The sequence below is a fragment of the Euprymna scolopes genome, chromosome 4 (genome assembly GCF_053919585.1).
Source record: "Euprymna scolopes isolate OS-2025 chromosome 4, ASM5391958v1, whole genome shotgun sequence".
Taxonomy (NCBI): domain Eukaryota; kingdom Metazoa; phylum Mollusca; class Cephalopoda; order Sepiida; family Sepiolidae; genus Euprymna; species Euprymna scolopes.
In genome coordinates, this window is record NC_136485.1 from 97,564,509 (window position 1) to 97,589,255 (window position 24,747).

At 37.8% G+C, this 24,747-nt stretch overlaps 1 protein-coding gene across 2 annotated transcripts in view; it reads right to left on the reverse strand.

Annotated features, from left to right (window-relative positions):
* LOC145269054 (voltage-gated potassium channel subunit beta-2-like) overlaps positions 1-24,747 on the reverse strand; it is a 1,304,007-nt gene that overhangs the window by 497,596 nt on the left and 781,664 nt on the right. For both annotated transcript variants that reach the window (XM_080124659.1, XM_080124661.1), the window contains one exon: positions 1,021-1,064. In XM_080124659.1, coding sequence (XP_079980785.1) covers positions 1,021-1,064 — 44 coding nt within the window. The remainder of the gene's footprint in view (positions 1-1,020; positions 1,065-24,747) is intronic.

Genomic DNA, 24,747 nt, shown 5'->3' on the forward strand with positions numbered 1-24,747 from the left:
ATAGATCCTCGATGCCTCTTTCTTCCATCCAACCTGGCCTGAATAGAACACGCCAGGCTATCTCATTCTTTGTTCAGGTCTGCAGCAACAGACAGTATTAGCAACCAAACCGTCTCTCTCTCCCTGACATTTCGATCTGTCAGCTGCTTTGATAAACACGTCATCATATGCGTGCAAATACGTCATCATATGCGTGCAAGTACGTCATCATATGCGTGCAAATACGTCATCATATGCGTGCAAATACGCTTATGTAAAGCTCCTCTTCTCTATTTATAATAGTTTAAAATCGTCCATACATTTCTGGTAAAAGCAATGACTACAAAAAATATTTTTTTAACACAATCAAAAGTGTCTCCTCTTAAATGCACATTTGTGTTTGGTGAGCCCTGTGAATTCGCCAATATTGTAAAACAATGACAAAATTTCTAAATTAAATAAGTATGATTTTGAAATCAGGGTCTGTTTGTGTCTTTCATGGCATCTCACATTAAAACATTTTGTTAAGCGTAATCACCCAACTTCATCTACTTATCTAATACAACAGCGCTCTTAAAAAACTTTAAGATCTCTCTTCCTCTTAATTTTAGATCACAATTCTTCTCACAATTATTGCTACTTTTTTACACTTAAATGCTACTTTCAACAGTTATACACTCGTCATGCTATAGACAGGTGCACTTATAGTCTGCTAAAGACTACTGCAACTGCATATAACATCCACTGTTCACCACAAACTTTGATTATATTAAAAATTTCACAACATAAAATTTTTTTTTTTTTATTTCCAAAATTATATGAGAATATATTTGAATATATATAACACCTTTGTTTATGTCTACTCTTACTTCTGTCTACTCTTATTTATTTAAATAACATTGACAATAAGATATCTTTACAAGGTTATACACTGAAACGATTCCTTATCAAATACTGTCACCGCATGGATATGCACGAAATCACTCATAAATGTGGTCAAGATGTAAAAAAGTGCTTATTATTCAAACAAACGAAACTTACCAAATCCAATGTTCGACACTCGAAGTCCAGATTTTCCAAGGTTCCTGTAAATTTCAAGAAGAGAATTTAAAATAAAACATCTTCTCTGACAAATATTTCAACAAAGTAAAAGCATAAAAAAAAATAAAATGGAAATCAATTCAGTTATGAAATTGTCCAAAACAAATTCCAAAGCCAAATGCAAAAATTCTCTTGTGAGCAAACGATTAGAATTTTTATAGGAAATGATGAGCGCCATAATTAGCAGCCATTTCATGATGTTTGTGAATTCAATTCTTAGAAAAATTATAATAACCAATCTTCGTCATAGTTCAATACAAATAATAAAATCACGTTGTAAGAGACAATCTTTAATTTACTCCTTCAGTTCAGCACCTCTTGGCAGTTAATGTTCTTTTTTCCTGTTTCTTTCGAATTTTCCCATTTTTTACATAACGTTTCGTTGACTTCTTTTTTTAGTGATAAACTGCTGCGCGTCAAAATTACTGAGTTTCTTTCTCATACAATTACAACAATGATCATTTATCATTATTATTATCATTATTATTATTTGATAATAATAATAATAATAATAATAATAATAATAATATCAAAGAGAGATCACTGTCATATTCTTGTCCAGGGTTGTCAGATTGCCCTTTTTAGAGTCAAATTTCGTGAATGTGTCTCTTTTTGAAGCAGTTTGGCTTTCAAAAATTGTATTCAGTTCTTTTCAAATCGTAACGTACAGACTAATTAAGGAAAGAATAAGCAGAATATTATATGGATTCTTTTTTTATCTTCGAATTGAGCACCAACTTTTTCGATTAAAATTTTAATTTAAAATCGATTGTTTCACTGTTTTGGTTCATTTTGTGAGTTTTATATAAAATGATTCTCTGGAGTGGATATTTCCTTAAGACTTCTCCATCACATTGGAAATTTTTAATAGCGGATGATATAAACATCAGCATCCAGAGTTGTGCTTAGCACCCCGGCAGAACCCCCCATCCCGCAATTGCGGTGGGTGGGTGGTGGCCTGCATGTTCCCTAAGGGCCTTTGGCTTTGCAGATCTATTGTAATAAAAAAAACAAATTAACACAATATTAGGTTCAACTGGGATATCATTATCATACTTGTATGTTGAAATATATATCTATCAACCCGTCTTTATCTTTCTCTCTCTCTCTCTCTAACGTGGCCATTACTTTTTAACTGTGTCATTACAGTTCAAACCTCTTGGACCTATACATTGTGGGATCGCCACAAAGGAACAAATAAAAAAGGAAAGAAGTAAAAATCCGACTCAGCATTTTTTTAATGAAACACATTTATTTGTGGTTCTTTCAAAACAACGCATTTCATTATTTTTCCAAAGTCTTGTTGGACACACATGTGCTTTTTAAAGGCCTCTGTCTTCTCCCCATTACCCGACGCTGCCAGTGTTTTCTCACTCTTGTATTCACATGTCCATCTTTCCTCGCATGCAATGTGTTTCTCTCTTCGAGCATGTGGTGTATTTTTCTCTCCTTTTCTTGTGACACAAGCTCACGCACACTTGCTTATTTGCATACGGCTGCTGCTGCTAATATCTTTGCAAGCCAGCTATCCTATAGCTGCTGCTGATTTTCTCACATGCGCTTATATTACTTTTTCTTCCAACAAAAATCTTTACAAGAATTTTAATAAAATATGTCTGAGACAATAAAACAAGAAAACTCAAAAATTAACACAATAAAACATGAATCCAAATAAAATGTCTTTATGTGTGTTCAACATTTCTATTTTGTAATTTTTTTCGTCAGAAATTTCTTTCCTTATTTATTCATTCTTTTGTTTTCATTTTTAAAAATAAAGAATTTTCTTTCTAAATATTTAAAAGCAACGTTTTAATATATTGAGAGGTAAAAAAAAAACCCTCAGAACTGTTTAAATAACGAGAATGTATGTTTTCCTTTTGTATTTTCAGAAATTTCACTAAAGCGATGTAGAAGCTTTTCAGCTTTGTTGTGCCGACAAACAAAAGCACCAGACATGGTTAAAAGCCTTGCAAAAAAAAAAAAAAAAAAAAAAAGAAGAATATTTACATGTCGCACAGCATAGCCCGTGTTAAGAATGACGGTGCCTCTTCTTTTTCAGTTTCTTATTAAAAAAATAAACATAAAAAATACAATGCCTTCATATCTAATAATCCTTTTTCAGAATGGCAGTATGAATACTCAATTATAAATGACCCATAAGCTTAGAAGGAAATTGTTACTCTTTATAGAAATAAAGTTAGATTTATTTATTTTTTTTTAGTTCTTATTTCAGTACTTATATTTACTTTTTCATGGGTTATAATTGTTTAAACATTCATTCCAGTCTTACAAAACCTTCAGTCAAGTTTTTCAAATTTTAAAACTTTAGAAATCCATAAAAATAAAACTGGTGATATCACTTAAACAGTCAAAACACAAACTTATAAAAATATGTTCAAGTCAAAATGGTTTATTCTAAATTCCTTTCTAAACAAAGACAATATCCCTTATCATAATGTATAACCCACCTGTAAACTAGCACCTCAGTAAAAATAACATTCTCAACGACATGCAATATGGTTTCCATTTTGCAAAATCTACAGCTGATGTACATGTTATATCACACAGGATTAGTAAATCTTTCGACAGGAGCTCCGTTTCTAAAGCCATTATTAATACTCTTGACTTATCAAAGGCCTTTGATAATGTACGGCATAAGATCACCAGATATGGAATAGCTGGAAATGTCCTCTCAATTATTAAATCATTTCTCTCTAATAGGCCTATAAGAGTAGTCATCAATGGGCAGAAATCAGAATCTCATAGTATTAATGCTGGCGTCTCTCAAAGTTCCATCTCGGGCTGAACTCTCTGCCTGATCTTCATCAATGATCTCACAAATCACATTCTTAGATCTTTCGTAGTCATTTATGTAGATGACACCACAATCTATGGCAACACTTCAAAGGCCAGCAATGATCAATATCTTTCTGATTCTCTCTCTTTTCATCTTGAAAACGTAGTGCAATGGGGAAAAAGAGGCTGGTTAATTTAAATGTATTAAAAACTAAGCTTATCTCCTTTCATCATAATCGCTCTAACCCCCATCATGCCCCAATTGAAATGAATGGCTCTTGTATTGAGGAAGATCCATGTCTTGACAAGCTTCTGGAACTGACCTTCACTCCTGATCTGAAATGGAACACATACATCAAATCTGTTGCTAAGATCTCTGAAAAAATAGTTGGATCACTCTACCGCTCCAGTAAGTATCACACTTCTGATGCAATCCTCTCTGTATAAGGGACAAAAAATGGAGTACTGTTGCCACATTTGGGCAGGAGCTGCTCAATACGCTCTATCCAGCCTTGATAAAGTTCAAAACCGGCTTCCAAACTTAATAGGTGATGTCATTTTCTCTTTCCCACAGAAGGGACATTTCGAGCCTGTCTCTGCTCTATTGTTATTTTCATGGCAAGTGCTCGACTGAACTCTAATCTATCATTCCACTTTCACCAATATTTTACAAAAACACTCGATTAGCTACAACCACTATAAACGATTTCCCCCAATTTCTATGGTGCCTAAATCAGATTCTATGAACAAAGCTTCTTTTCCAGAATTGTTCCACTGACCTGCTTCTCCGTTTAACATAACATGGTAGCCTTCAAATCCAATGTAAACAAATTCTTGTTGAACCATCCCGATAAACAATCAAAGTCTCTCCAATTTACACCATTCACGATTACTACATTACCATCATTCATTAACTCTTATCCTCGAATGGCCTTCGGGCCTTGATAAGTGGTGACTCCTCACTAAAAAACCACTAAAACAACATTGACAGTAAAGCATGGTCCCCACCAAACATCCTTGAGCAACAAAATTATTACTGACACGACCTGAGAAAAATTCAAAAGTGAGCAGACAACAAAAGAGCAAACAACTCACTGATTAGTGCAATATCCTTTTTTTTCAACTTCTCTCGGCCTTATTTTGTTTCTATGTCCCTCTTTTGCGACTGTATTTTTCTGTGGTAACTTTTATTTTTCTTTCTTTTTTCTTCATCTTCACCCATTTTTGGTAAGAGGCGGGGTTGCAGCATCCGAAATAATATTAATGTAATGTAGCCGTTACTTTTTAAATGTGTTGTTACAGTTCCAACTTCTCAAACCCACACACTGTCTAGCACTGCCGGAAAGGAACAAACAAAGTAGAACAGAAATAAAAATCTGACTCAGCATTTTTTAAAAGTGCAAATAAAACGCATTTATTCATGGTTCTTTCAAAACAACGTATTTCATTATTTTTCAAAAGTTTTTTGCACACGCATGTGCTTTTTAAAAGTCTCTGTCCTTCCGCCACCTGATGCTGGTACTAGCCAGTGCTTTCTTGCTCTCCTATTCACAAGTTCATCTTTACTGGCATGCAATGTGTTTCTCTCTTCGCGTGGTGTATTTTTCTCTCCTTTTCGTGTCGACGGAGTTGTTCGGGATTATGTTGGGTTGTATCAACAAAATTGTTTGCATTGTGCTGAGTCGTGCCGACAAAGTAGTTCGGGGTCGTGTCAGGTCACGTTGACAGAATTGTTCGGGACCATGTTGAGTCGTGTTGATGGAAATGTTTGGCACCATGTCAGGTCGCATCGACAGTATTATCCATGTTGACCCATGTAGACAGAAGCATTTGATTTATGTTTGTTGTTCAATTGACTTGATGGTTGTCGCAGTCATACTGCCGTGTGTGATAACAATAAATATATATTTTTGGGAATTGGATCCATCTCTCTTCGTTTGTGAAGTTACAGGCATCTTGAGATTTTGTAAAGGTATAAGGCCTAATGCTAATATAAACAACTTGCATTGACTTGGCAAGCCAGTAATCTATACATTAATATTGCAGCAGCTATCTACATGTGTCACGCTTTTGATTAAATGATTGAAATAACGTTTTCGTTGGTAAATCTTTACACACACACACACACTCTCTCTCTTTCTCTGTCACTCTCTCTCTCTCTCACACACACACACACACACAAAAGCTCGGTCTGACGTTGATCAATTTTGATCGGTCATTAAGTATATCACAAGTTAACCACTTTTCTTAGTTTTTGTGAGCATTTACTTTATTTCAAAGTTTTTCACACCTATGTGATTGATCAAAAGCATTGCGGTCATTTTTTTGTTATCATTTTACATGTTTCTGACCTGGTAGTTTCTTTTATTTAAAAAATTTTTTTTTATTACATTTTCACCCCAAACAAGGCACATTGCCACTTTGGTGTAGGGGGCTACTATCGGGGGCAGCAACTACTGGGGTACTATGTTGGGATTTGGGCAGCAAGATGTCGGTTCACATTACACTTGAACTTCTGCATGTCAGTACAGTTAGGGAAGCAGGGACCTGGAATGGAATTCCAGAGTCTAGCGGTTCTGGGGAAGAAACTACTGGAGTAGAAATATCTTTTACATCTAGGGATCTCTACTGTGTGGGGGTGGGATTTAGCTGCCTGTCGGGTTTGTCGAGGGTGTCTACGTCGTGGGGGCACAAGTGTCTGCAGTTCGTCAAAGCATTCACCATTAAAATACTTGTAGAACAGGCAGAGGGATGCAACGTTTCATCGATGGGACAGAGGCTGAAGCTTAGATGCCAGTTCAGGGCCTATCAGATTGGCGACTCTCTTTTGAACCTTCTCTAGGAGCGAGAGACTAGCAGCAGATGCACCAGCCCAAATGTGACAACGATACTCCATACATAGGCGAATGGTGGCCTTATAGAGGTACAGGATACTTTCAGGTGTCAGTAGTTTTCTAGCACGGTAGAGAGAGCCTACCTTTTTCGCAGTGGCCCTGGCAATGTTTTCAATATAATGGTAGTGAAAATAATGTTCACAAGATACAAAGGATTGGATGGGTGGATAGAATCCCATAAAATTAACTTAAAATGATATTTTTTGCTTTTTTCAAACGGTTACATTTTATTCTGGTATAGTCAACTTCTTTCAGACTAAAAACAAAATAAATTTAGCTTCAACATAATAATAAGTGGATTTTTCTTTTTTTTTTAAGTTTATTTTAAAGAAATGTAAAATGTATTTTCAAATTCGGTATAATGGAAAAGTCTAATAAAAAGAGAAAATGCATGGTTCTTATAGTCTTTAGTACAGAAATGGACTGCCCCCCCCCCCAAAAAAAAATAAAAAATAAAAAAAGGCGAAAATGTAAAAAGAAGTGGTAGTCTTGCAGTACGTAATGGTCTGATTTGTTAGTGTTTTTATTTAATGTAAAATATTTAATCATCTTGAAGAACACAGTGTTTATGGATGTATTTGGAGAAGACGAATCGAAAACAGTGTCAGAGTGTTTTAGTTTGAACTGACTTTCCCGAACGTAACATAAGCAACAGCATTTGTATGTTTCAATTAAATATATAGCAAATGTAATTTCGTTAATGAAGAAGAAGCATTCATAAATGTTAATTTAAACACGTGCAGATTTCTTTAGTAAAGAAAAAGCAATCATATTTTCGGATCTTAATCAGACCTTTATTGGTTTCTTTGTTTGGTTTTTGTTTTGCAATTGGAATGCAAGTAATTTCCCGATATAAATATGTAAATAATAAATGTAAATAATAAATTGCTCAGAGTAAGATTCCTAGTCCAAACCGGAACTAAAAACCGAGTAGTCGCGCAGTTTATGTTTAATTTTTTGATTTTCAAGTGTAATGCAAGTAATTTCACAATATTGTAGCGTTGTAATAGTAATTTCTAAAAAATGGAATGGTTGTTTTTATAAAAAATGTGTAGTGTAAAGCATTAATAACTGAGGCTCATAGTTAGATTCCTCGGTTGGAGTCGTCAAAACCGGAAGTAAAAACCGAGTAGTCTTGCAGTGTGCGTATTGTAATGAAAAATAAAGACCTTTTAAGATATTAGAAAGGTTTTATTCAACATAAAATTCAGCAGGTACAACAACATGGTCGGTAACGAACGACTAAGCTGGGAGAAGGCACCAATTTCGTTCTATTTGTAAACATCTGGTGTGCATGCGCACTAGCGCTCTAAACTCACAACACTCTCCACCACATTTTATTTATATTTCGGGTTGCAGGTGATCTTCCTTCCCCTTTTTGTAGCTTCTGGAAGAAATTTGAAAACGCCCTTCTTCGAGTCAGACTGTTGCTGCTGCTCTTCTATTTCTAAACACTTTGTTTTGTCGACTGAAGAGAAAGACTCTCCATTTGGTGAGGTATTATTCTTTGGGGTCTCCTGTTGATCAATCAACTCTGGTTCGTGGATGTTTGATGGAGTAGTAGAATCTGGTGATGTACCATGATCAGGGGAGACAGGAGATTCCAAGTTTGTAGAGGAGGGGTCAGTGACAGGAGTGGGGGCTAGGTCTTCTGTTGAGACTGTTGACTGACGGTCGTCAGGGAAACAAATTCTGGCAAAGTTGGGAGTTGCAGATATTATATCTACTGGTTCCACTAGGGGATCTGACTTGCGTTGGCGGACAAACTTCCTAAGGAGGGCCAGTCCTCCTTGCAGCCACTCGGGTAAGGTATATCCGGTGCCCGACCTTCTGGAAAAGTTAAACATTCTCTCGTGTGGGGTTGAGTTAGTTGCTGTACAAAGTAGCGATCGAATAGAGTGCAAAGCTATGTCGAGTACTTCATGCCAGTGACGTTCGTCCAATTGCCTGGTTTTGAGTGCAAGTTTGATCGTTTTCCAGATTGTGCCATTTACTCTCTCGCATTGTCCATTGCCGATTGGATGGTATGGAGTTGAGTGGGTAATCACAACTCCATGTTGCCAGAGAAACTCTTTTAGTTCACATGAAATAAACTGACTTCCTCGATCACTATAGATGGAATCTGGGCAGCCAAAAAAGGTAAATAAATTCTGGAAACAATTTATAACAGTTTTTGTTGATATGTCCTGACATGGATAGACAAAAGGATAGCGTGAATATTCATCTACAATCACGAGTAGGTATTTGAGATTATTCGTAGATGGTTTCGGTCCCATGAAATCTATTGAAAGACGTTCAAAGGGGGATCGGGAATGGATTAATCAACCTGATGGAGGTTTGAAGAACCTTGGTTTTAGTTCAGCACATATTTGACATTCAGTGCAGGTGCGCTTAGCATCTTCCATGGAGAATGGTAGATTCTTCTGCCTCACAAAGTGATAGAGTCTCGCTACTCCAGGATGACAAAGTGCTGCGTGCAGGTCCTTTAGTGATAATGAGCGCGAAGCAGAGTATGATCGAGAAAGGGTATCTGCAGAGTTATTAAGAGAACCTGGTCTATATACTATCTGACGTAAAATGGGGGGGGGGTTCACCTCAAATACACAAACGGAATGTTCAAGAAAGATTATCGCTACAGTCCTCTGTCTCTTCTCTCTTGGCTGGCCGGGAATCACCTCACAGCACCCAGAAATGAACATCGTTTTATAGGTTCCATCTTCACGCACACACGAGATTATGCGAGAACGGACAAAATAAAAATGCTGGCCACCATGTTTGTTCTTCCTTTTCTTCGCCTGTACTCACTCGCTGAGCACCCACGGTAAGACTTCTCTTTCTTGCTTCTAACCACATGCCTCCCTGATCTCAAGATCACATTTCATAGTCTCTCATCCACTGTGGTGTCGCCTCTCTCTACTTGGCCTCTGAGGTGTCTCGTCCTCCTCCTGTGGCTGCACACTCCCCTCCACTGCTTTGCCCTCAACTGGTCTGATGTCAAGAATGTACCTCGGGATTCCTCCCACCACAATGTTGTTACTAGTGTTCCTCCCCTACTCCATTGTGTGGTGCAGCGCGCCCCCGGTGGCTTCACCCATACCACGTCCCCGAGTTTAATTGTCCCTGTGGCCTCTACTTCTCGGCTTGCTGGCTCAACCCTGGGATGCCTCCAGGAATATGCAAACATTGACAGTTGCGGGACCGTCTCTGGTACTTGTCCCAGTTTAGGCGACATGTTATACCAGAAGACGGCTTGCTCAGGTGAGGTGCCTCCTCTTTCCGCAACTGCCTTTATGGTGCGGTGGTTTCTCACTACGATCCCGTTGCCACTAGGTCTGTAGGCAGCTCTGAAAAATTGTTGGATCTTCCATTTCTTCAGTACTGCTGTCACTGCTACTGACTTGAACGCAGTCCCGTTGTCGGTTAACAACTCTTCCACGGGGCCTCACTCCAAAAACACCTCATCAAAGATTGCCGCTGTTTCATTGCCTGTTCCTCAACGTAGCTTCTTCCATAGAGCAAATCGCCCGGGCCCACAGTCAATCATGGTAAGGTAAAGTCCACCCCTGTAATGGGTGACATCGCATGCCAGTCTCTCCCAGGTCCCACTCACCTCCAATTGGCCAGCTTCATGCTTGCTTGGAGCAGGATCAATCGACTGACATCTGTCGCATGTCCTGACCACTTGCCTCACCTGCTCCTTGGTGATCCTTGGGTCGACTTTTTTCACTAAGTACCAAGTCCTCTCTACCCCCATATGGTGCAAATTGTGCAGTTCTTTCACACCAACATCATCTAGATCCGATGCAGCAACAACATCTTTCTTTGGCAACAGCCAACTCTTCTTCACTCTCGTGAGAGCATCTGCTCGGTTCTTTTCAGAAGCAACCATGTCTACGCGAAGCTTCAAACAAAACTCTTGCATCAGCTCAGCCAGCACCCCAAGCCTGCGCTTCACTAACATCTCAGCAGCCCCTCTCGTTTTTATCCTTTTTTCGCTTGAAATGAGAGACTTTAGCCAAGCAAACACCGTGGCGGAGTCTGTTTTGATGCAGATGTCACGTAGTCCCCATTTCAAGGCCAGATTGACTCCTTTTATTGTCGCGTCTAATTCCGCCACATTGATGTGGCTGACGTCATTCTTTTTCCTCAACCAGGCTGCATCTTCTGCAACTACTCCTCCAATTTCCAAAACGACCCCTGTTGCAATGCTGCTCGCATCGCACCACACGACTCCATCCAATGTTCGCGGTATGTTCCAGGTTCCCCGTTGTCTTGCCGTTCTGCTTCTTTCAGGAGCTCTTCCATCATGGCGACCGTTCTTTCTCCCACCTTATCATTCCATCCTTGTCCTTCGGCGTGTCTCTTTATGTAGCTGCATGCTGGTCTAAGCCAGCTAGCAATGGGGTGATGTCCGATCAACTTTCCGCATATGGAAAAAAGTTCACGTCTGTTGAGCTCCTGCTTCAGTTGTGGGATTTCGTTTCCCCTGCGAAACTCTAGGCCGCCTGACGCACCTTGTTTCAGTTTTAGGCCCAAAGCAGCCCCTCCGTCTAATTTTTCCGGCTCTTTGGCGACCAACCCGAACTTCTTCAAATGAGCTACCACCTCCTTGGCAGTTACCACAGTTTCATTCACCAGAATGCCGTCTATGTATGAGCTCACTACCCCATCTCCCTTTCTCATTGTCTCCAGAATCTTCCTGAGGATAGTTGACATAATCTTGGGTGCCGAATTTAACCTGAACCCTACTCGTGTAAGGCAGTAGGTTTTGCCTTTGTACTTGACTAACTGATATTTCCAGAGCTTCTTGGCAACATGGAGTTGCAAATAGGCAGATTTTAGATCTACCAATGTAGATGCGCCATTCATCTGCCTCCATTCCCTAATGGTCTCACTGCACACATCTACGGTGTCGCCTCCCGTATGGCACTTAACATGGCCATTCAGCTCTCGGAAATCCAGGACCGGTTTTACTTTCCCTTTAGTTGTTTGCAGAACGGCCATCAACGGCAAAATGCCCGTCTCCACATCATCCGTCCAAGGCATCAGTATCCCTTCCTCAATCCATCGGTCGACTTCCTGCTCAAACTCCTTTCTCGCCCCTCCTCTAAGCGAATTTGTGTAGCACGCCACCCTGTTTGTCAGCGATGGCGCTTGATGTTTCCATGCCCACTCCACCGTCCACCGCTCTCCGTCGAATTCGGCTCGGAAGTCCTGATCTTTGATCGACAATTTTCTTTCCTCCCCGGCCTTGTTGATCCCTCTGGGAGCGTCCTCCGTCACCGCGCACTCAGCTAGTCCGAACCTCACATTGTCACATGTGATGGTAACACCTCCAAGGCGGCATATAACATCCATTCCAATGATGGCTTGGACACCAGGCACCAGGCGATCAGTGACAATTGCATGGACCCTCATCCGACGTTCAGCAATATCAATAGTGACGGTCTTCTTCCTTCGACACTTCACTCGCGACCCATCGAATGCCACTACTTCTCCCTTCCCTTTCCATCTTCCAACCAGGGTAGTGTGCACCATGGTAGTGGTGCAGCCAGTGTCAATCAGGGCCATAATTTCCCGTCCTTCCACCGCAATCTTCTGTTTGGGCATCTGCTGCGGGTGCGCCTCTATTCTCGAATCGGGGCGGCCACTGGCACGTCGGCCTCCCCTCGCCAGTTTCCCGAACTTGTGCATTTTACCGCTAAATGGCCTCTTCGATTGCATTTGTAACACACTGTCCGTTGCAAGAACTTCCTGCAGTCTCTTCTCATGTGTGGTCCCCCGCATTCGAAACATGCGATCCCCGGGTTTGGCAGATTCCTGCCCACATCCTGCTGTACCGTTGCTGTCGTTCCTCCAGGCTCCGTGGGCTGGGTGCTCACTAAAATTTTCGCAGTTCTAAGCAGCTCACTCACATCCAGCGTCTCCACCCCCGGTACCTGCTGCAACCTTTTCGATATTTCTTCCGGGAACCCGGTAACAAAAGTCATCTTGACTACGTGACTCATGGCATGTCCTCTGATGCCCGACAACTCAACCAATCTCCTTATCTCATTCGCATAGACATCCACAGATTCACCAGTCCACCTCTTCTCTTTCAACTTATTAAAGGCCTCGAAAGGCCCCTCTGCGAAAGCTTCGATCAGTCGACCCTTGATGGCGTCTGCATCACCCTGTTCCCGCTCGCTGAGCTCCAAATAGAGGGCCAGTTCGTCCCCTTCCAGAAACAGTGGTATTACTGCGGCCACATCATCCAGCTTCTGAATCCTTGCTACAAGGTCCACTTTTTTAAGCCACGCCACCACATCACCGTCGCCATTAAAAGGCTTAATCATATTGCTTAAACCTGCGTTGGCCATCGCCGAAATAGCTTGACGTAAAATGGGGGGGAGGTTCACTTCAAATACACAAACGGAATGTTCAAGAAAGATTATCGCTACAGTCCTCTGTCTCTTCTCTCTTGGCTGGCCGGGAATCACCTCACAGCACCCAGAAATGAACATCGTTTTATAGGTTCCATCTTCACGCACACACGAGATTATGCGAGAACGGACGAAATAAAAATGCTGGCCGCCATGTTTGTTCTTCCTTTTCTTCGCCTGTACTCACTCGCTGAGCACCCACGGTAAGACTTCTCTTTCTTGCTTCTAACCACACTATCTCATAAGAATAGTTTGAAAGTTCAAGTCTCCACCGAAGCAGCTTATCGTTTTTAATACGATTTGGTGTCTGCGTGTTGAACATAAATGATGCACCCTGTTGGTCAGTAATAATGGTAAAGTGTCGACCGAGTAAGAGGTCACGCCATTTACGCACAGATTCTACAATGGCTGCCGATTCATGTTCCACTGCTGAATGTCGACGCTCTGACTGCGTTAGGGTTCTGGAAAAATATGCTACTGGACGTCCATTCTGGGAAAGGCAGGCTGCTAATGCTGTCGCAGATGCATCAGTTTCTATCGTAAAAGGAACTTCATCCTCAATGGCTGCAACCGAAGCCTTGCAAATTTCATCTTTCATAGCTTGAAATTGATTTTTGAGTTTCTCAGTGATAGGAAAGGACGTAATGTTTAATAAAGGTGAAATCCGATCTGAGAAATTCTCTATCTATGGTGAATAGTATGAGAAGAGACCTAGAGCCCGCCTGAGTGACTTACTGCAGTTCGGAATCGGTAATTCTTTTAGTGGTGTAAGTCTGTCTGGATCAGGACTGATTGTTCCATTTTCCAATAAGTGCCCTAGAAACTTTAGTTTGGTTTCGTTTAATTCTTTATTAGTTTTTCCTCCGATGACAATGTCATCAATGTAGGCAAATGTACCTTGGAGTTCATGTTCTTAAATCAGATTATGCATAATACGTTGAAACACAGCTACTGAGTTCGTTAGCCCAAAAGGTAACCTAGAAAACTCGTATAGTCCTCCGTCAGCTTCAAATGCTGTGTAAATTCTCTCGTCTCTACGTATAGGGCATTGATAATATGTAGACTTCAGGTCCAACTTATTGAAAATTTTGTACTGTGATAGTTGGCGTATGATATCTGAAATTTTGGGAAGCGGAAAAGCATCCAAAAGTGTAAACCGATTTATAGTTGCAGAATAGTCAACGACCATGCGACGCTTATGTCTTTCATTTCTAGTTACTAGTACTTGGGCTCTCCATGGGGAATTCGATTTGATTATGATACCTTCTTTTAATAATTTTTGTATCTCATTCCGGATAAATTCGCAGTCCGATGCTGAGTAGTTTCTGCTTTTTGTTGCAATGGGTTTACAATTCTTTGCTAAATTAGCAAAAAGAGACAGTGGCTCGATTTTCATCTGAGTGACATTACAAATCTGTAAAGATGGTATCTTTCCGTTATAACGGAATTCCACCCGGTTATGCAATTGCATGAACTCTTGTCCTAGTATAATTGGAGCACACAAGTTGGGAAGGATAGATAGACGCATATTAGTGTAAATTTGTCCATTAACAGCGATGGACGCAACACAGTGTCCTAAGGTTTTGCTCGTGAGATTCGAGGAAGCCATGCTTACCGTATCATTAGAAGGTAATATACTAAGGCCGAGTGATCTCACGATGTTCATTCGTATAAAGGTATGAGTGCTTCCACTGTCTACCATAGCTTTCAAACAGGTACTATTAATTGTTGCATTTACTACAGAATATTGTGTGCATGGAGTGCATTGGGATGACACAGTGAGGGCAATATATGCAGAACTAGTCCTGTTGTTTGTTTTATTTTAGATCGGCAGACTTTAGAGAAGTGGCCCCTCTTTTCGCATTTAAGGCAGTCAGCATTCCGAGCTGGGCAAATATTTCGAGAATGATTTTCTCGTCCACAGAATTGGCATCTGGTGAAGTGAGTCGCCTGATTATTTCTGGAAACAGCAGCACATTCATTAGTTAGTTCCAAACTAGAGTTATTTTCAGATTTATCTGCATGAATAGATGCCTTTGCTACAATTGATGTGTCATAAGCTGCTGCATTATGTTGGGCCATTTCTAGACTTCGTGCAGTTGCTATGGCATGATCTAGGTTAATTTCAAAACTTTCAAGTAATCTCTGCCTAATAGTTGAGGAAGTGAGACCTGTGATAAATGCGTCACGTATCGCTAGCTCCGCATGTTGAGAGGCAGTAACATCTTCAAATTTACAATCCTTAGAAAGATTCTTTAGTTTTAGGAGAAACTGATCAATAGATTCACCTTGATTTTGTTTCCTAGTGGCGAGAAGGTGACGAGCAAACACAGAATTTACCGGTTTTACATAGGTTGCTTGAAGGATGCTAATAGCCCTCTCGAATGTTGAACAGTGAGATAGAAGAGAATAGACCTTCGGTGAGATGAAATTAATCAGAATACTTAACTTATTTGGAGGATTTTGAGGATGAGCGACTGTGAGAGAGTCGATGCAGTTGATGAGGGTACGATACCAATGATTCCATTCGTCAGCGGTTGTATCTGATGATCCTTCGAATTTACCAGGTCTCAGTATAGCATCCATTGTTGCTGTTAATTTTAAATTTTATGTTGAATAAATTGTAATGAAAAATAAAGACCTTTTAAGATATTAGAAAGGTTTTATTCAACATAAAATTCAGCAGGTACAACAACATGGTCGGTAACGAACGACTAAGCTGGGAAAAGGCGCCAATTTCGTTCTATTTGTAAACATCTGGTGCGCATGCGCACTAGCGCTCTAAACTCACAACACGTATTACGTTAAAAAAAATGCAAAACAATCTAATCTTAATCGGACGTTGAGCGCGTTCATTATTTTTTGTTGTTTGTTTTGGTTTTTTAAGTGAAACGCAAGTAATTTCACGATATTGTTGCATTGTAATAATAAATTGTAACTCAGGAATTGTTTGTTTATTTAATAATAACTTTGTAGTGAGAAGCAGTAATAAATAAAGCTCATTCCTCGGTTAGAGTTGTCAAAACCGGAAGTAAAGTCCGAGTAGTCATGCAGTGTGCGTGCGATGGTAAATAAAAAAAAGGAAAAAAAGATAATGTTAATTGGACCGTAATACTTTTTATTTGTATTTTTTTTTTTTATGGGAGAAAAGTGAAAGAAAGAGAAAAAAAATGGCCTAAATAACCTTGTACGATTCCAAACCGGTATTTATTCGTACTGTTCCTTGTGGACACATTTTCTTCAGTGGTGTTAAGTGGGAGCAGGAGTAGGAGGAATGTATTAGAGAGAAAAGATTTTACAACTTCCATTGATTTTAACCGATTTTGGCAGTGAACTTAATCATCTCGAAGAACACAGTGTTTATGGATAAAAAAATATAGGAATGTACGGTTATCGAGGAAGTGTAAGAATAGTAGGCCTGTAGCACACCTCAGATCCTGTGCTGTAGGTTGTGCACATTACATTTGCATGTAATGTCTTGATTTTTAATCCTATTAAGGTCAAACTTACACGTGAAAAAATGAGTTCATTTTATTTATATAGAAGAAGAAGATAGATAGAAGAAGATAGATAGATAAAGAAGAAGAAGATAGATAGAAGATAGATAGAAGAATAGACAGAAGAAGATAGAAGAATAGATAGATAGAAGATAGAAGAGAAGATAGAAGAAAAGATAGAAGAAGAAGATAGAAGAATAGATAGATAGATAGATAGAAGAAGAAGATAGAATAGAAGAAGACAGAAGAAGAGAGATAGATAGATAGAATAGAAGATAGAAGAAAGATAGATAAATAGATAGATAGAACAGATAGATAGATATCAAATAGAAAATAGATAGAAGATAGAGAAGAGAAGAAGAGAAGAGATATAATACTAAAAATATTACTTTACAATTAGAATATAAACTGTACTTTTTAAGCCTTTCTGGAGACTTCTAAAACATAGAACAGAAAAGTATTCTTTTCTGTTTGCTTGGAGCATGTTCTTAAACTAAAAGTGTTCTATTTTAGTTGATTCTAGAATATTCTTCAGCGGCAACTATGAATAGTTGTTGAATGCGTTTGGTATTTAGTTATGATTAATGGCCCACTCTGAGAAGGGACGCACCTGGAAAACCTCTCAAATCGTAACTCCGACACAAGGAATGAAAAAATCCCGGTCATAAAAAGAAAACTGGAAAACAAGCCTAAAAAACATTTTCACCCAGAAAACGGCCAATTCTTGGTAAATATAGATTTTCTAAATCTTAATTTGACGAAAGAAATATAGTATAAAATGTATATAGTATAAAAGTATACATATTAAACCCATAGCATAAGACTAGAACAAAAAAACCTGAATTAATTACTTTTGACCATTTTGGCCTGTAAATTGTTTTGTTTATATTTTCTTTTCTGTTTTAAATAAATTCCTTTTTTTAATTCCTTCTATTTTTCTTGTACTTATTTTAATTAATATATACAGCATAATCGCGTTGGCACACTGTTCTCATCAGATCACTAGAGGTAAGCAATGTAAGCCTGGTTAGTACCAGATGAGTGACCATTTGGGAATTCTAGGTGCTGCATGTGTTCTCGGCATATCGTGGCTTCTGTTTCCAGTCGTCTTGTATATAGACTTAACTTGCCACTGGTATTTAACAAGGTTGACTAAAGAGATGGGGAGTTGGAGATTGTCCACCTCCTGCCAAAAAAAAACAATTATCATGAAGGCGCTCCCTTTGTGGGTATCCATAGTCAGTATAAAGACTGAATGGAGCTCTAAATATAATTATTACATGTGTTAGTATGTAATAAATATGTGTTGGTGTGTATTACCTAAATATACTTAATATACGTGTTGATGTGTATCACCAAAATATAATAAAAATATGTGTTGATGTGCATCACCTAAATATAATTAATATATGTGTTGGTGTGTATAACCTAAATATGATTATTTTATGTGTTGGTGTGTATATCCTAAATATAATTAATATGTGTGTTGGTGTGTATCACCTAAATATAATTTATATATGTGTTGGTGTGTATCACCACAAAATAATTAATATGTGTTGGTGCGTATACCTGAATATAGTTAATATATCTGTTAGTGTGTATCACCTTAATATTAGTAGGATGTGCGTTGGTGTATATAACCTGGATATAATTAATAAGTGTAAATATAATCATTATGTGTTGGTGTGTATCACCTAAAAATAATTAATATATGTGTTAGTGTTTATAACCTGAATATAATTAATATATTATATTAATTATATTGAGGTGATACACGCCAACAGATATATTTATTATATGTAAATGATACAGACCAACACATATATTAATTATATTTAGGTGATACAAACCAACAGATGTATTAATTATATCTGTATGATACACACCAACAGATAATATTATATTTAGGCGATACACATAATATATGTGTGATACAGATATATTATTTATATTTATGTGATATACTCTAACACATATTTATTATATTCAAATGATACACACAAACACATATTAATTACTTTCAGGTGATACACACCAAAACATTAATTATATTTAGGTAATACACACCAATACATATATTAATTATATTTAGGTGTCACACACCAACATATATATTATTTATATTTAGGTGTATACACCAACACATATTAATTATATTCAGGTGACACACAGGAACACATATATTAATTATATTTAGGTGATACACACCAATGCACATATTATATATATTGAGCTGTTACACACCAACACATATATTTATTCTATTTAGGTGATACACACCAACATATATTTTGATTATATGTGATCCACACCAACACATATATAGTTATTGTATTTAGGTAATATACATATGTGCATTGGTGTGTATCACCTAAATATAATAAATATGTGTTTGTGTGTGTCAGCTAAATATAATAAATATGTGTCAGTGTGTATCACCTGAATATAATTTATATGCATTGGTGTGTATAATCTAAATTAATTTATATGTGTTGGTGTGTATCAACTGAATATAATTCATATGGGTTGGTGTGTATCACCTTAATATAATAAATATTTTTTGGTGTGTATCACCTAAAACAAATTACTACGTGTGTTGGTGTGTATTACCTAAATATAATCATTATGTGTTGGTGTGTACCACGTAAATATAATTAATATGTGTGTTGGTGTGTATCACCTTAATATAATTAACATGTGTTGGTATATATCACTTGAATATTATTAATATGTGTTAGTGTGTATCAGTTAAATATAATAAATATGTGTCAGTGTATATCACCTGAATATAATTAATGTGCTGGTGTGTATCACCTAAATTAAATTTATATGTATTGGTGTGTATCACCATAATATTATAAATATGTATTGGTGTGTATCATCTAAAAAATACTATTATGTGTGTTAGTATGTATCACGTAAATATAGGTAATATATATGTTGGTTTGTATCACCTACAAATAATTAATATGTCTGTTGGTGTGCTTTACTTAAATATTATACATATGTGTGTTGGTGTGTATCACTTAAATATAATTAATATATGTGTTTGTGTGTATCAAACCAATACATCTGTAAGTGTGTATCACCTAAATATATTATGTGTTGCTGCATATCACCTAAATATAATGAATACGTGTCTTTGTGTGTAACCACTAAATATAATTAATATATGTGTTGGGGTATATCAACTAAATATAATTGATATAAGTGTTTGTATGCATCAGCTGAATATAATTTATATATGTATTGGTGTGTATCACCCGAATATAACTTGCTGCATATCACCTAAATATAATAAATACAGGTTTGTTTGTGTGTATCACTTGACAATAATTAATATATCTGTTGGTGTGTAACATATTAATTATGTTTAGGTTGTACACACCAACACATAGTTATTATATACAGGTGATACACACAAGCACACATATTAATTATGTTTCGGTGATACAAACCAACAAATATATTACATATATTTACGAGATACACAGTAACACACATAGTAATTTTTTTTTGTTGTGTATCACCTGAATATAATTAATATGTGTTTGTGTGTATCACCTGAATATAATTAATATGTGTTTGTGTGTATCACCTGAATATAATTAATATGTGTTTGTGTGTATCACCTGAATATAATTAATATGTGTTGGTGTGTATCACCTAAATATAATTTTTATTTGTTAGTGTGTATAACCCAAATATAATCAATGTGTGTGTTAGTGTGTGTCTTCTTATATTATTAATATATCCATGTGCAGTATATGTGTTGGTGTGTATCACCTGAATATAATTAATATATGTGTTGGTGTGTATCACCTGAATATAATTAATATGTGTTTGCGTGTATCACCTGAATATAATTAATATGTGTTGGTGTGTATCACCTGAATATAATTAATATGTGTTTGTGTGTATCACCTGAATATAATTAATATGTTTGTGTGTATCACCTGAATATAATTAATATGTGTTTGTGTGTATCACCTGATTATAATTAATATGTGTTTGTGTGTATCACCTGATTATAATTAATATATGTGTTGGTGTGTATCACCTGAATATAATTAATATGTGTTTGTGTGTATCACCTGAATATAATTAATATGTGTTTGTGTGTATCACCTGAATATAATTAATATGTGTTGGTGTGTATCACCTGAACATAATTAATATGTGTTTGTGTGTATCACCTGAATATAATTAATATGTGTTTGTGTGTATCACCTGAATATAATTAATATGTGTTTGTGTGTATCACCTGAATATAATTAATATGTGTTTGTGTGTATCACCTGAATATAATTAATATGTGTTGGTGTGTATCACCTGAATATAATTAATATGTGTTTGTGTGTATCACCTGAATATAATTAATATGTGTTTGTGTGTATCACCTGAATATAATTAATATGTGTTTGTGTGTATCACCTGAATATAATTAATATGTGTTTGTGTGTATCACCTGAATATAATTAATATGTGTTTGTGTGTATCACCTGAATATAATTAATATGTGTTTGTGTGTATCACCTAAATATAATTTTTATTTGTTAGTGTGTATAACCCAAATATAATCAATATGTGTGTTGGTGTGTGTCTTCTTATATTATTAATATATCCATGTGTAGTATATGTGTTGGTGTTTATCACCTTAATATAATTTATATGTGTGTAGGTGCATATCACCTAAATATAATTTACATATGTATTGGTGTGTATCACCTTAATATAATTAATATATGTGTTGGTGCATATCACCTAAATATAATTAATATGTGTTGGTGTGTTGATGCAGAATAAATACACAATACACATTAAATATAATTAATAAATATATATATATTAATATGTGTCTTGGTGTGTATCACCTAAATGTAATTAATATGTTTATTATTTTGTATCACTTGAATATAATTAATATATGTGTTGGTGTGTACCACCTAAATTTAATTAATATGTCTATTGGTGTGTATCACCTGAATATAATTAATATATGTATAAGTGTGTCACTTGAATATAATAATTATGTGTTAGTGTGTATCCCTGTAGAGTTGAATGTAATAATCAAAGAAAGCGCCCGCATGTGTGTGTATTATACGGTTATACAACTTTCCTTCGGATGGGATCTGAGAGAAAGAGAAATTAAAGATGACCACAATGGATTTTTTAGGTCTAGTCTCGTGGAATCTCACGAGTCATCTTCCACTGCACACGTGTGCAAATGGAATGGGGTCAGTTTTCTAATAAAATGCCTGTTGGCGGAGGTGGTCAAGAGGACACATGCTGGAAGTTGAGAGAGAAAGTTGGCAGTGACGAATTCTAGCTGAACTTTTGCTTATTGTATTTATTTTATTTTGTTTTGCTATCTACCAGCCCATTTAACTGCGAACTATTTCGGCGTAATAGTGAACAAGTTCGACCTTAAATTTATACCAGAATTCGACGGACTGACCCAGGTGCTTGAGTAGATGGAGAAGGTGGAACTGCATTACCTGTGTGAAGAGCATTGAACACGTGGTTCCTCTATGTCTGTCCGCCGGGGTTTTCGAGGTATATCAACAGCTTAGTCCTGAGGAAAAATAGGATTATGAAAGGATCAAGGCAGCATTTGCTATCAACCCCACCATTGGGAGCAATTTGAGGCAAGAACCTTACATCCTGGCGAAACTGTCAACGTTTATTTGGCCGAGCTGACGAAGTTGACGGTGTTGTTTTGTGGGCTGCCTGAGCGGGCCTTGGCATACAAATTTTTGGCAGAGCTCCTAACCGGGGCAAAGCAACTCCTGTGGACTAGCTCAAGCATAGCTTCATTGTCCCTTAATGACCTGGTAGACCGGGCGAGGACCGTGATAAAGAATACTTATGAGATGTGAGAACTGGTAGTCGCTGCTGCACAGCCCGCATCAGGTGATGATAGACCGTCCCAGGTTTCCGGCCTGCGAGGTGAAGTCGTGTGTTATAGGTGCAATGGCCAGGGCCACATTGCGAGGAACTGCCGGCGGTGACCGAGAGCTGTTTGCTGCTACTGATGTTATGAGACTGCTCATATGGCCTGGGATTGTTCTGGAAACGGGATCGGGGACAAGGTGCCTGCGTCGACCTCTTCCCCAAACAGACATTAGACAAGGTACTTCCGACCATTCAGGTCTATTTCAATGAGACATTGTGTGCAGCACTCCTTGACTCGGGGTGCTCTCGCATCGTAGTTTTTTTTGTTTTTTTACATAGGCGGCACCACTTATCAAAGCCGAGAGGCCACTCAAGGATGAGTTAAAGAGTGAACAGTAGTCAAAAGGACACTATAGTAATCGATAGTAATGGAAGTTCGGTAAATTTGTTAACTTAAGTGTAACGGCTCATCAGAAACGTGTTCATGTTGGACTTGAAGACAACCATATTATAGACAGCTGGAAAGCAGGAAAATGGAAGACAATTCCACAGGCGTGCAGTTCTAAGAAAGAAGCTTTGATCATGAAATCTATGTTTAGGTTTAGGTACAGATAAAGAGTGGGGAGAATTATTGATAATGTTTTCAGCTAGTCTAGTGTTTCTTGTGAAAGTTTGGCAAGGGGGACCATAGATTGAAGCTCAGTCGAACACTTTCCATAAAAATGACGATAAAGTAGAGACAAACTTGCAACATCTCTTCTGTGAGATAGAGGTTGCAGCGAAGAGAAAAAGATATCTTCCACAAGGCCACGAAGTCTATTTTAAACCCTATCAAGGCAGGGCAAGTCCTTTCTAGCAGCTCCTGCCCAGATGTGGCAACAGTATTCCATCCTTGGATGTACCTGGCTCTTATATAGATAGAGAATTACATCAGCAGTGAGATATCTTCTGGATCGATAGAAGGATCCCACCATTTTTCCAGTACTATTGGCAACAGATTTGATGTACGTATTCCATTTAAGATCAGGAGTAAAGGTCAAGCCCAGAAGCTTGTCAAAACTTGGGGCCTCCCCAAGACGAGAGCCATTCATTTTAATTGGTGCCAGATGGGGACAGAACGTTGATGATGTAAAGATAGAAGCTTAGTTTTAGATGCATTAAAAGTAACCAGACACTCCTTTCCACATTGTACAACATGATCAAGATCAGAGGAGAGGGAATAGGAGAGAACTTGGTCGTTTACTGTCTTAGATGTGCTACCATAAATAGTAGTGTCATCAGCAAAAATGTGTACAAATGATGTAAGGATGTGATTTGGAAGATCATTAATGTAAATCAGGAAGAGAGTTGGGCCCAGGATGGACCCCTGAGGGACTCCAGCATTAATACAGAGAGCTTCTGATTTTTGCCCCTCAACTACTACTCTTATGAACCTATCAGAAAGAAATGATTTAATAATTGAGAAGACATTTCTAGTTATACCATAGCTGGAGATCTTGTGAAGTAAACCTTTATGCCATACTCTATCAAAGGCCTTTGATATGTCAAGAGTAATTTCCCTAGAAAGGTTGCTTCTGTCGAGAGATTCGCTAATCCTATGAGATATAACTGTAAACACATCTGCTGTAGATCTAGCAGAACGGAAACTATATTGTGTGTCACTAAAAAGGTTAGTTTTGCTGAGATGGTTGATTACTTCTCTATTTAACACAGATTCCAGCAACTTACTCATGACGCACAGGAGACTTATTGGCCTGTACTGAGAGGGAGATGAACGATCACCTGAATTCTTAAATACAGGGCATAGATGAGATTTTCCAGGGTGATGGGAAGCAATTCTCCTTAAGACAGTTTTATAAGTATGGGCTCTAGTTCTGGTTGAAATTTTTTGAGTCAGGGCCGGTTGCTTTACTGGAGTCAAGGTTTTTGATTAGCTTGGCAACATCACGTACAGATATTTGTATATCACATAGCATGTTTTCTGATATAGGAGGAAATATTGGGGGTTGGCGGCCTTGATTGCAAAGGGTAGAATTAGCTGCAAAGTTCTTGGCAAAGAGTTTGGCTTTGTCTGATGCTGACGAGATTAACTTAGGTCCATTGATGATAGTTGGGTGGACCTCTGCCGCACTTGGAAGAAGAAGACTACTAGAGTAACCACCC